General features: G+C 48.7%; 1 protein-coding gene across 1 annotated transcript in view; it reads left to right on the forward strand.

Moving 5' to 3' along the window:
• The window catches only part of gucy2ca (guanylate cyclase 2Ca), a 30,156-nt gene extending 17,226 nt beyond the window's left edge, over positions 1-12,930 (forward strand). Inside the window, exons 20-27 of the mRNA XM_060044395.1 lie at positions 216-307; positions 4,488-4,646; positions 5,212-5,404; positions 6,603-6,777; positions 8,228-8,326; positions 11,517-11,611; positions 11,824-11,900; positions 12,258-12,930. Coding sequence (XP_059900378.1) covers positions 216-307; positions 4,488-4,646; positions 5,212-5,404; positions 6,603-6,777; positions 8,228-8,326; positions 11,517-11,611; positions 11,824-11,900; positions 12,258-12,465 — 1,098 coding nt within the window. The 3' untranslated portion in view covers positions 12,466-12,930. The remainder of the gene's footprint in view (positions 1-215; positions 308-4,487; positions 4,647-5,211; positions 5,405-6,602; positions 6,778-8,227; positions 8,327-11,516; positions 11,612-11,823; positions 11,901-12,257) is intronic.
• Positions 12,931-13,212: the final 282 nt, after the last annotated feature.

Consider the following 13,212-nt stretch of genomic DNA (forward strand, 5'->3'; position numbering starts at 1 on the left):
TTCAGACCTTCTCAGATGGTCTTCATCACCGGACGTTGAAATCCAATGCTCCAAAACGTATGTGTGTGTCTCTGTGTGTGTGTGTGTGTGTGTGTGTGTGTGTGTGTGTGTGTGTGTGTGTGTGTGTGTGTGTGTGTGTGTGTGTGTGTGTGTGTGTGTGTGTGTGTGTGTGTGTGTGTGTGTGTGCGTGTGTGTGTGTGTGTGTGTGAATACAGTTGTTCACACTGATTAAAAACTGCTGGGATGAGGACCCAGAGCGCAGGCCAGACTTCAAGAAGATCGAGGGAACTCTGGGTAAGATCTTCAGGTACGTACCGAACACCAACATTACCTGCAAATGCACCACATTTATTACCACCTTTAAGGGTCGGGTAAAGCCATTCTAAACAGGATTCCTGCCTATGTCAGGCCATCTGAATGCCTTTTGTGTTTCAAGAGGTGACAAATGTAAACTAGTCTTACATCGCCGTGTCCCTGCTAACTCTGGATGGATTAAGATTAGGGTTTCTTATACCAGTGGTTCTCAAATGGGGGAACAAGTACCTCAAGGGGTACTTTGGAGCTCAGCAGGGGCTACTCAGAGATGTGTTCTTCACCCTGAGCAACTTTAAATTCCGAAAGCTGGACAATCGAAAATCGCTTATTTTATTGCAATCTGGACAGCCTATAGACAGAACGTCTTACCTGGGAGAGTTGGTCGACGGCGGAGCCGTTGTGTTTAAAAACATAACGTCTTACCTGGGCGAGTGTCGCTGCGGTGTGTGCGCGTGCGTGTGTGTTCTTACAACCCAGTCGCCAAGAAAAAACGTTGACGGTGTACGTTTCCATGAACACTGGAGACGTAGCATTTCAACGTAAAATAGCGTGTTATACCTACAATATCCACGCGTGCCGCTGTGGAGGCGGGATTCGGGGTTTGGGTTTCACGGGTTTCGCGGCAAATTGTGGACACGATTGTTGAGGGGGGGGGGGGGGGGGGGGGGAGGTAGACTGTTGTTGACCGGGGAGTGGGGGGGGGGGAAGACAGGTTTGTTGAGGGGGAGGGGGGGGGACACGTTTGTAGGGGGGGGGAACACGTTTGTTGAGGGGGGGGGGGGACACGTTTGTTGGGGGGGGGGGACACGCTCGACAACGAGAGTTTTTTATTGAACGAGACTTCAACACGGAACAGCTGCCCGAAACGATGGTCACGTCACTCTCGGTGACGGTGTCGACAACAATGAACACACGAACAATGAACATGTTAATAGAACAACACACAACCACATAACATCCCGAACCCATCAACCCCACTTAATCCTAACAACAAAACAAGTTAACAAAAGCCCCTTTTGTCAACTGACAACCCCAATTCCCAGAATCCCCCGCGGCTCCGGAACACGGCGTCCACACCCGTGGTCGCCACAATATATATATTTTTTCATTTTACATTCCCCTCTGCCTTGGAGCAAAGCGTGACCCTGAAAACGTTTTCTTCTCCATTCGAAATGAATGGGGGAATAGCACCAACAGGGGGCCATACGTTCTCCTAGCATTTGGTGAAATTGTTACGTAGCCTATATTAATCTTTATTATCTGAATGGGAAATGCAATATTTTAGGACAGATACACCATTAAACGCGTTTCTAATGACATTTCTAGCGAGAAATGTACATTTTCCTTACATAATCTTCAGTCAGTATGATCTTTATTAATCTTTATTATCTGAATGGGAAATGCAATATTTTAGGACCGATTCACCGTTAAACGTGTTTCTAATAACATTTCTAGCGAGAAATATACTTTTTATTTGCATAATCTTCAGTCAGTGAATGTGTCTGATCTTTAGTTTTATAGTTATTAGGAAGATTTTATCGGCTCGCTCGCATGTTTCAACAACGTCAGGTTGTTAGGGACGCTGCTTTCGCTAAACTAGCAGCTCACTAGTTTAGCGCCGTTACTTTATGTAACTTATAATGATATCATCTTGTTAGAAACACGTATATCTGAGAGCCAACCCAGTCGCCAACAGCATACGTTGACAGTGTACATTTCGTGAACACTGGATTACGTTTACATTTGTTTTTTTCCATTGGATTTTGGATGATTACAGAAAAAATTGCATATTTGAAGCACCTCCTCAAAAACTGAAAAAAAAAAGAAAAAGAAAAAGAACCGTGCTCCAAAGAACGAAATGTAAACCAATGCATTCTGAATGGGAGTGTTTCTCCGATTTTTCCATGCTACACAGAACGAAATGTAAACCCATGCAAATAAAGACTTCATGGTCATAATAATTTAAATATCATTAATCTCCTGAGTGTGTTGGGTGGTATTCTATTTTTTTCAACGGGGCTGCATCCAGTCACTTGACCATCATGGTTGCTATGGTGGTTGCTATCGACCGCCCCCTCTAATCCTTACATGGCTCTAAAAACCCCGCAGCAAAGGCGCTGCCGTCAATTGTGTTGTTTTTGTCGTAAACTGGAGTCCGACGGTTAAAAAATAGACAGATATTCCGAGGTATCCTTAAAAGGCAGCTTGGATGTTTTTATTTTCTGCAGTTTAGACTTCTTCTATAACCTATTTTTGAAAGCAAAACACCAAGTTCATTGATTTAACGAGGCAGGGTTATTTGAAACAATTTATTCAATAAATATTTGTGAGAGGTCATTCCTTCTCCTGAGTTTGCTTCCTATTTATGTCTAGTGTACACCCCTACTGTCCAAAAGCATCCCCCCCCCCTCCCCATATGGATTTGGAGAGTTGTTGCCATGTCCCAGTGGTGGAAGTATCATATAATATGAAAGAGGGCATTCAATTATACTACAATGATCAATTAGGAGGCCGAAGCCCTAAAGGAAGTGATGCAATAGGTGACTGAGTCGAGAACATTTAAGTAAACTGTACCTTGGGGACTCTTATATATCAAAGGGGGTTTCAAAGGACGCATACGCTTCAACCTGTGGCTCCAGCCCTACAGGAAATGACTCAGCAAGTGCTCCATCTCGTTGCACCTCACCCAGCGGCTCGCTTGCAAGATTTTGGCCTGAAGTTCTTCCCAGACCTACACCGTAGCCATCCAACCTGCATATCTGAGAATCAGGCCTCTCTTTATTAATGACAAAAAGTTATGAGAGAAATACACATGAACTTTTTGTTATCTCATAAGCGGAGTGGTGCCGGCTCCTTTTGACCTTTTGACCCCAGACTTCAAAGACGTGGCCACAGGCCAGCTGTGTCTACACACATTAAGCCACAAATGTACACCTCCATCCCGCAAAAAATGGGGCCTAAAAACTAACCTCTGTCTTATGTACATTGACTGTACTGTTGGAGGTCACGCCCCTTTTCCGGCCTTTTCGAGATAGCTAGGGATGGTAAAATGTTTACACACATTTCCCGGGGCCCCGAGAACGACATATCCAAGATTTGTAGTTCTAGCCCATAGAGAAAAAAAGTTTTCCCAAGTGGACTGTCATTTGGACAAAGCACCTCAGAAGTGTTGCCTGCAAGACCTAATGGTTCAGAATGTGGTGGAAAAACAGTTTTTGAGATAGGAAGGTCCTACCGCCCTGAAATTTGAATACCATATTCTAGGGCCTAACTGGGACCCCCGCACCGAAACTTGGCCCGGTCGGACCCCGAGGGCAGGAAGGGGGGGCCCTTCCTGCCCGAAACTTGGCCCAGTCGGACCCCGAGTGCAGGAAAGGGGGGCCTGGACTTTCATAATCTTCGCTCAGTGAATGTAAAGGATGTTTGGTCGGATGTTATGACGAAGAATCATAATGTGAATGGGAATATTCTATAAATGTCTTGAGATCGTCTTTCATCTCAACACTTCTGCTGCAGCCGCTTAAAGTCTCACTCCGAGAACCTTAAAATATGAATCAATCCATTAGAAGTATGAAAATATCTTCCCGGTGGCGTAACGGGGCAAACAAGGTGTCCTTTGACATCTACGGTTCGAGGCGATTGCAACAGTGCCACACATGATCATATTTGAATATGTTTCGGGGTAGTAATTAGCTGTCGATTTTGGAGGCCTTTATCAATAATGACCAGCTATAGATTTGCTTCCCGATGGAGATTTTTGACAAATTACATGTTATTTAGCATCTACACGTTAAGCTTGAGTCCAATGAGATCAAGCTCGCCCTCTTGCTACACCGAGATCATGTGCTAGACCTAGGTGTACCATGTAAAATACATGTTACCATTTGCTAGAGTGTCATGCTTGGTGTCATTGGACTCAGCTGACACCAAGTCGTAAACTATCTATCTTCTTAAACTTTTCTGAACTCTGTCCCCAATCAGAGGTGGGTCACGGCATGACCACGCACGGTTCTGTCTCATCTGAATTATTGCCGTCGGGTTCCGACATAAAACAGTTAAGAACCCCTGTTTGTCGGGTTGGCGGTTGAGACAGTAGCAGGTCGTGACCCCTCGACCCCAGTCCGGAGGCGAGTCCCGCTCACGTTCTCTCGTTCCCTCGGGCTCCTCGGCAGTAACCTCCACGACCAGGTGAGCGAGACGTACATGGACAACCTGATCCGCCGGCTGCAGATGTACTCCAGGAACCTGGAGCACCTGGTGGAGGAGCGCACCTCGCTCTACAAGGCCGAGCGGGACCGCGCCGACCGCCTCAACTTCATGCTGCTGCCGGGGTACGCTGACTGCACACACACACACACACAGACACACACACTGACACACACACACACTGGGCTGGACGTGTAGACCACTCCGCTGGCTTTGCTGGGGGATTGTATCGTCTATTATCTTATTAATTAGATGAGTTAACCCTATTTACTTTATACGTACAGGCGGTGTTTTCCATAACTATTTGCAGCCACTCTACCTCCATCACCAACGCAACCACCACCCATGTTATTATCCCCTCCTCCACCCTCACCAACAATATCATTGGCCCGACATCCACCTCCACGCCTACCACGTCACTGCTGCCCCTATCCCAATCACCTCCTCGAACACCACCTCCTCCATCACCACCACTGTCACCTCCTCCATCACCACCACTACTACCACCTCCGCCCAATCATAACCTCCATCACCACCACTACCACCACCTCCTCCATCACCACCACTGTCACCTCCTCCATCACCACCACTATCACCACCTCCTCCATCACCACCACTACCACCACCTCCTCCATCACCACCACTACCACCTCCGCCCAATCATAACCTCTGCCTCTACCTCCCCCCCAGGCCGGTGGTGCGCTCGCTGAAGGAGAAGGGGTGTGTGGAGCCGGAGCTGTTCGAGGAGGTGACGGTGTACTTCAGCGACATCGTGGGCTTCACCACCCTCTGCCACTACAGCACGCCCATGGAGGTGGTGGACATGCTCAACGACATCTACAAGAACTTCGACAGCATCCTGGACCACCACGACGTGTACAAGGTACTGATGCTGACGCTAGTTACGCTAGCTTAGAGCTAACGGGCGGACAGACCATTTTAATAAGGTTCAAACTATTATTAAAGGTCCCATGGCATGAAAATCTCACTTTGTGAGGTTTACTCACATTAATATGATGATATGGTCAACCTGCCTATCGTCTCCGAGTGGCTAAAACTCAGAGTGGCTAAGCTCAAGCGCACTGATTTGGAATGTGGCCCCATATGTCGACTCGTCATAAGGGGCCAAGCCACCCCTTTCTTTGTCTTGCCCGCCCAGAGGATTTGGCCCTCCAATGAGACGATGAGCTACGACCGTGTGAGCGCCACGTGTGTGTGTGTGTGTGTGTGTGTGTGTGTGTGTGTGTGTGTGTGTGTGTGTGTGTGTGTGATAAGACACACTGTAACGGTCGGTTCTCTGACGTCTTTGGTACTTAGGGTAGTGGGGGTTATCTCAGCCACCGCCACCGCCCCCACCCTCCTCCCTGACCCGCCTCCCTCCTCCTCATTTGCATTAAAGCTACAGACACCAAAACGGTGCGTTTGGGGAAAACTCAATGTGCGACTGAAATTCTGTGGCTGAAATTCTGCACCACGGCTGAATTTCGGGAACATCTCTTCAAATACTGTGTTATGGCCCCACTATGTTAAAGGAACCATAAAGTAGCATGCCATGGGATCTTTGAGGTTCTAAAGGTTTTTCCTGTAGTGGTTGGAAAGTGTTTTGCTTGGGGTATTTATGTGTGGGGAGCCTGAAAATGTAGGAATGAATGGATAGAAACATTTCAACTGGAAAAGCAGAAGGAGGTGAAAAAGATTCCGCTGCTCTTGTGAGTTTGCTGCCAATTAATGTTTAAGAGAGCATGCAACCACTAGCTTTGTGTTTAGCTTTCTGATAGAATAGGCTAGCATGCCTGCTACAGAGGTACCGATTCTAGGCAATGTCGCAATTTTGTCTAATATGTTTTCAACATTTGAAGGAAGCGTTTGAGGGTCTCTCAGAGTATGTATCTACGATAAAGACGTTGAGATAAAGGTCGATTAAGGTAGCAAACTGGGAGTGTGCTATTTTGTTAGCATTGTTAGCTCAGATGTTTTACCAACGGAAACCCGAATGAAAGGTTATCCAGGATCCCCAGAGAGCCCACAGAGTCGAGTGGTCCCAGGTCATGATGTCCCGTCCCCCGTCCCCCGACCCCCAGGTGGAGACCATCGGCGACGCCTACATGGTGGCATCCGGCCTGCCGCGCTGCAACGGGAACCGCCACGCCGTGGACATCGCCCACATGGCGCTGGACATCCTGGCCTTCGTCGGGACCTTCCAGCTGCAGCACCTCCCGGGCATCCCCCTGTGGATCCGCATCGGGGTGCACTCCGGTAGGCCCCGCCCCCCCATGACCCCTGGTGACCTCCTCATGACCTCTCCATGACCCCCTGACGACCCCCTAATGACCACCTGATGACCTCCTCTTGACCCCCTGATGACCTCATGACCTCCTGATGACCCCATCATGACCCACTGATGATGTCCTCATGACCCCCAGATCCCCCCTTATGACCCCCTGACCTCCTGCTAATAATCAAATTATCAATCACGATCAATAATCAATGATACATTTTTTATTTATTCATAAAAATATATTATAAAGTGCTTGCCTGGATATTCAGAGACACTTGCAAATGACAAATAAAACATAGGAATGTTTATTAACCCTCTCACAACCTCTCTGAACCCTCTCACAACCTCTCTGAACCCTCTCACAACCTTCTCATAACCCTCTCACAACCTCTCACAACCCTCTCAAAACCTCTCATAACCCTCTCACAACCTCTCATAACCCTCTCACAACCTCTCACAACCCTCTCAAAACCTCTCATAACCCTCTCACAACCTTTCATAACCCTCTCACAACCTTCTCGTAACCCTCTCACAACCTTCTCATAACCCTCTCACAACCTCTCATAACCCTCTCACAACCTCTCATAACCCTCTCACAACCTTTCATAACCCTCTCACAACCTTCTCGTAACCCTCTCACAACCTCTCATAACCCTCTCACAACCTCTCATAACCCTCTCAAAACCTCTCATAACCCTCTCACAGCCTCTCATAACCCTCTCACAGCCTTTATATAACTGTGCAACTGGAGGACTTTTCGTTGTCTTGTGCAATGACGATAAAGGTTATTCTATTCTATTATATTCTTACCCTCTCATAACCCTCCAACAACCTTATTGTCACCCTTTCATTACCCGCTCACAGCCATGACATTACCCTCTCATTATCTTCTCTTATCACCGTCTTATCACCGTGACGACCAGTTGTTAAACGGTTTATGATTTGTTTTGTGAGGGGGGCAGAAGTTAACCTTATTTATTTGTCTCTCTATGTTGTTTACATGTTTATCTGTCTGTTTATGTCGGCCCGTCTGCCTTCCTGTCTGTCTCCCTGTCTGCCTGTCTGTCTGTCTGTCTGTCTGTCTGTCTGTCTGTCTGCCTGCCTGCCTGTCTGTCTGTCTGTCTGTCTGTCTGTCTGCCTGCCTGCCTGCCTGCCTGCCTGCCTGTCTGTCTGTCTGTCTGTCTGTCTGTCTGTCTGCCTGCCTGCCTGCCTGCCTGCCTGCCTGCCTGTCTGTCTGTCTGTCTGTCTGTCTGTCTGTCTGTCTGCCTGCCTGTCTGTCTGTCTGTCTGCCTGTCTGTCTGTCTGTCTGTCTGTCTGTCTGTCTGTCTCTCTGTCTGTCTACCTGTCTGTCTGTCTACCCGTCTACCTGTCTGTCTACCTGTCTACCTGTCTACCTGTCTACCTGTCTGCCTGTCTACCTGTCTGCAGGCCCCTGTGCAGCTGGAGTGGTGGGGAACAAGATGCCGCGCTACTGCCTGTTCGGGGACACAGTGAACACGGCCTCACGCATGGAGTCCACAGGCCTGCGTACGCCACACACACACACACATCTACACACACACACACACACGCATGGAGTCCACAGGCCTGCGTACGCCACACACACACACACACATCTACACACACACACACACACGCATGGAGTCCACAGGCCTGCGTACGCCACACACACACACACATCTACACACACACACACACACGCATGGAGTCCACAGGCCTGCGTACGCCACACACACACACACACATCTACACACACACACACACACGCATGGAGTCCACAGGCCTGCGTACGCCACACACACACACACATCTACACACACACACACACACGCATGGAGTCCACAGGCCTGCGTACGCCACACACACACACACATCTACACACACACAACCATAAACACAAACACACACACAACCATAAACACACACACACGCATGGAGTCCACAGGCCTGCGTACGCCACACACACACACATCTACACACACACACAACCATAAACACACACACACACACACACAGTGAACACGGCCTCACGCATGGAGTCCACAGGCCTGCGTACGCCACACACACACACACATCTACACACACACACAACCATAAACACAAACACACACACACACACACAGTCCACAGGCCTGCGTACGCCACACACACACACACACACATCTACACACACACACAACCATAAACACAAACACACGCACACACATAAACACACACACACGCATGGAGTCCACAGGCCTGCGTACGCCACACACACACACACACATCTACACACACACACAACCATAAACACAAACACACACACACACATAAACACACACACATACATACACGCACGCACGCAAACACACATATACACACACACGCGTCGCACGCATATGAGGGGCTGCCTGGGACAGAATTCAAACATGCATCTTACACATACTATTATAATCTGTCATATCCACCACTTTACTCATACACACACACTAATATACTCTGTTTGCATGTAAGTATGAGACTGTATAGTCCTGTATGTGAGAGAGTATAGTAATGTATGTGAGAGCGTATAGTAGTGTGTGAGAGAGCATACATTGGGTATGTGAGAGAGTATAGTAGTGTATTTGATGAGAGTATAGTTGTTTATGCAAGAGAATATTGTAGTGTGTGTGAGAGAAAATAGTATTATCCTGGCTGGACTTCCTTCTCTGCGATTAAACCTTTGCAGCGCATCCAGAATGCGGCAGCGCGCCTCGTGTTCAACCTACCGAAGTTCTCCCATGTGACCCCCCTCTTCCGGGACCTCCACTGGCTCCCTGTAGTAGCTCACATCATATTTTAGACGATGGTACTGGCATACAAGGCAGTGGATGGAACTGCCCCTGCCTACCTCCAAGCATTGGTAAAGCCACACACCCCAGCTCGATCCCTCCGCTCAACTACCTCAGCTGGACGTCTGGTACCGTCATAGCAAAGGCCGTTCAGCATAGTCACAACTTTTCTCGGTTTTGGGACCTCAGTGGTTGAACGAGCTCCCTGCCGTTCTCAGGACCGCAGAGTCGCTCACTATCTTGCGAAAAGGACTCAAGACTCACCTGTTCAGAGTTCCACCTCGACTCTGCATAGCCACCCTCCCCCTTTTGGCCACCATTGTACACTGTATTGTATTGTGTTGTATTGTATTGTATAATAGTACTTAACTGCAGTAGCTGCTCTCATTGCTGTAACACGAGGAATTGGTTAGCGTAGCGATTGTTGTACTTGCACTTGGTTCTATGAACATCCTTTCTGTACCGACAGCGATATAGTGTTGCACTTCTTATGACAAATGTACTTATTGTAAGTCGCTTTGGATAAAAGCGTCTGCTAAATGCCCTAAATGTAAATGTAAATGTAGTAGTGTGTGTGAGAGAGTTTGACTGAAACTGATGTGAGTTTGATTCCTCAGTTCCTGATGGGCTGACAGAAGAGGTGGTAGCTCCTGACACTCAATATACTGAGCTTTCATTTCACTCTGGAATTTCCAGAGATTCTGTTTTTTTGGTCGCTTGTTTGCCGGGTGGCCTGAGTTCGAGAGAAGTTTCCTCTTGTGACCACCAATTCATTCTCAACCATGGCCAGTCTCTACGTGTTGGGGAAGTACCAGCGACGTCAGAGAAACTGACGCGGTCGTTTAGGATTCATAATATCATTCGTTCGATAAAATATTCTACTCAGGGTTTCTTGTGGTTACCGGTCCTGTGTGTGTTCCAACAGTTTATTAGCAGTGGTATCGAATAAATTGCTGTCCAAGCAATACTTCGTACACTGACTCTCCCGTTGTCATTAAAATATATCGATATAATATCACAGCCAAAAGCTGTGTGCGCCACCGGATGATATTATGATTCTTAAAAATGCGTCGGGATGTCCGACGTCTCTGGTCCTTCCACATCAGTCTGAGTCCAGATTGAACCGCGACATGGAGCTTTGAGCCCCTCCGGCAGGGGGCCGGGAGCGGGGCTCCGGGGGGCGGCCGGACTCCTGCCCCTCCTCGCCGGAGGAGCTCCAGGAGTCCGCAAACGGCAACAATCCCTTTCTCCGCCATGTCGCGGTTCAATCTGGGCTTCAGGACCCCCGGGGGGTTCTAGATTAGAATATTTTATAGAACGGATGATATTATGGATCCTATTTTGGCCACCAGAAGCTACCGCCTCTTCTGTCAGCGAATCAGGAACTGAGGAATCAAACTCACTTCTGTCACACACACTACTATCTTGCATAAACAACTATACTCTCACACACACTACTATACTCACTTGCATAAACAACTATACTCTCTCACATACCCAACTATATACTCTCTCACACACTAATATACTCTCTCAATTACCGTACTAAAATCTCTCACAAACACGACTATACAGTCTCATACATACATGTAAAAGGAGTATAATGGTGTGTGTGTATGTGCATAGTGGTGTTCATGCGAGATTATAATAGTGTGTGTAAAACCAAATATGAACTCTGTTCCAGGCGGCCCCTCATACACACACACACGAACACAGACACCCACATACATACACACACACACACACACACACGCACACACACATAACATTCACAGGCATACACATATCTTGCCCATTCACACGGGAAACCATAACACGCAACCTGCATGCTTTGTGTCAGATTGACATACTCCGTGTCAGAGTGACCTACTTCCTGTTAGATCGACCTACTTCCTGTCTCCTTCCAGCCCTCAGGATCCACGTCAGTGAGTCCACCATTAACATCCTGCAGAGGACTGACTGCAAGTTTGAGTACGAGAAGAGAGGAGAGACTTTCCTGAAGGTAGGACACACACATACGTCCCCCCATACAACGTTCAACCTTCCATCAGGTCACTGGGGAATGGAGAAACGTTTTTGTGCACCATAGTTGAAAGCCTCCTCTTCCGGTATTCTTCAAAACAGTCCCAAGATATGTGTCCAATGTGTATCTGTCCGATATGTATCCAAATGGATTGAACGTCAGCCATGACCTCCAACCCTCCTCCTCCCCAGGGCAAAGGGAACGAGATGACCTACTGGCTGACGGGCGTGACGGGAGGGGAGTACGACCTGCCCACCCCCCCCACCGCGTGAGTACCCCCCTCCCCCCCTCCCCTTCCCCCCCCCACACACATTCACCGGAGGTAGAGCGGGTTGGCCTGTAACCGGGAGGTTGCTAGTTCGATCCCCCCGCCCCTCCTGGCGTCGAGGTGTCCCTGAGCAAGTCGCCTCACCCTGACCGCTCCTGACGAGCTGGCTGTCACCTTGCGTGGTCGACACCGCCGTCGGTGTGTGGATGGACGAATGAGCCGTGGATAAAAGCGTCTGCTAAACGCCCCCAAAATGCAAAAAGGCGTACATTCAGGGACATCGTGGCGCGTCTCCCGCCACACGGCTGCACGCTCTGTGCTCACCCCCCCCCCAACCGGGTTCTGCTCTCCTTCCAGGGAGAACTTCCAGCGGCTGCAGCAGGACCTGGCGGAGATGATCATGAGCAGCCTGGAGAGCCGGAGCGCGGGCAGCGGGCCGCCGGAGAAGAGGAAGACCCTGTCCACCCGGGTGCGGCGCCGCGAGACCAACGGCAGCCTGCCCAGCGACGGCCTGCCCGCCTACTTCGACCTGGCCGTCACCGACGACCCCAGCACCTACCTGTGACCCCCCCCCGTACACACACACACACACAGACGCACGCAGGCGCACACACTCGTCTGTCATACATTTATGGCCGAGGTTGAGAGGGTGAGGGGTGAGGGGAGGGGGGCTGAGTGGTTAAGGGGGAGAGGAAATAGCAGTAGATGTGAGGGAGGGGAGATGAGGTGAGGGGAATTGAGGGGAGGTGAGGAGATAAGAGGTGAGGCAAATTAAGGTGAGGAGCTGGGAGGGGTGATGAGGTGAGATAAGAGAAAAGGGGAGGTGAGGTGCTGCAAGACATGTTTCGTACTCACATAGTGCCTTAACGACTTTTAAGTCAACTCTTAAATCACTGGGGCTTAAGGATGAATCCGTTTGTGTAATGTGTTGTGCGTGTGGATTACCTCTGTTGACTCACTGATCACACCAAAGTCACTCAACACTAAGGACAGGCATTGACTGCGTTATCGAGGGCCGGTGAAAGGCTCTCAGCAGATCCTCAATATCTCAGTGTGGATGACCTCCAGATCTCCTAAATGACTCCGCACTTAACCTCATCTGCACACACCGTCGACAGGAGAATATTTATGCAATACTTGTGTTAGAGATAAAAATGTTTACTGTGTAAATATGTTTAGGTATAGAGAGAGGGTCATACTCTTTTGGTTCCTAGTGCTGTTAATTGATATAGATTAAGTATGTTTATATTGATGTAACTATTGGTGATGTATTGATGACCGGAGAATATTTCTCTTCAAAGGATCACTTCCA

Source organism: Gadus macrocephalus, chromosome 2, assembly GCF_031168955.1.
Source record: "Gadus macrocephalus chromosome 2, ASM3116895v1".
Taxonomy (NCBI): Eukaryota; Metazoa; Chordata; class Actinopteri; order Gadiformes; family Gadidae; genus Gadus; species Gadus macrocephalus.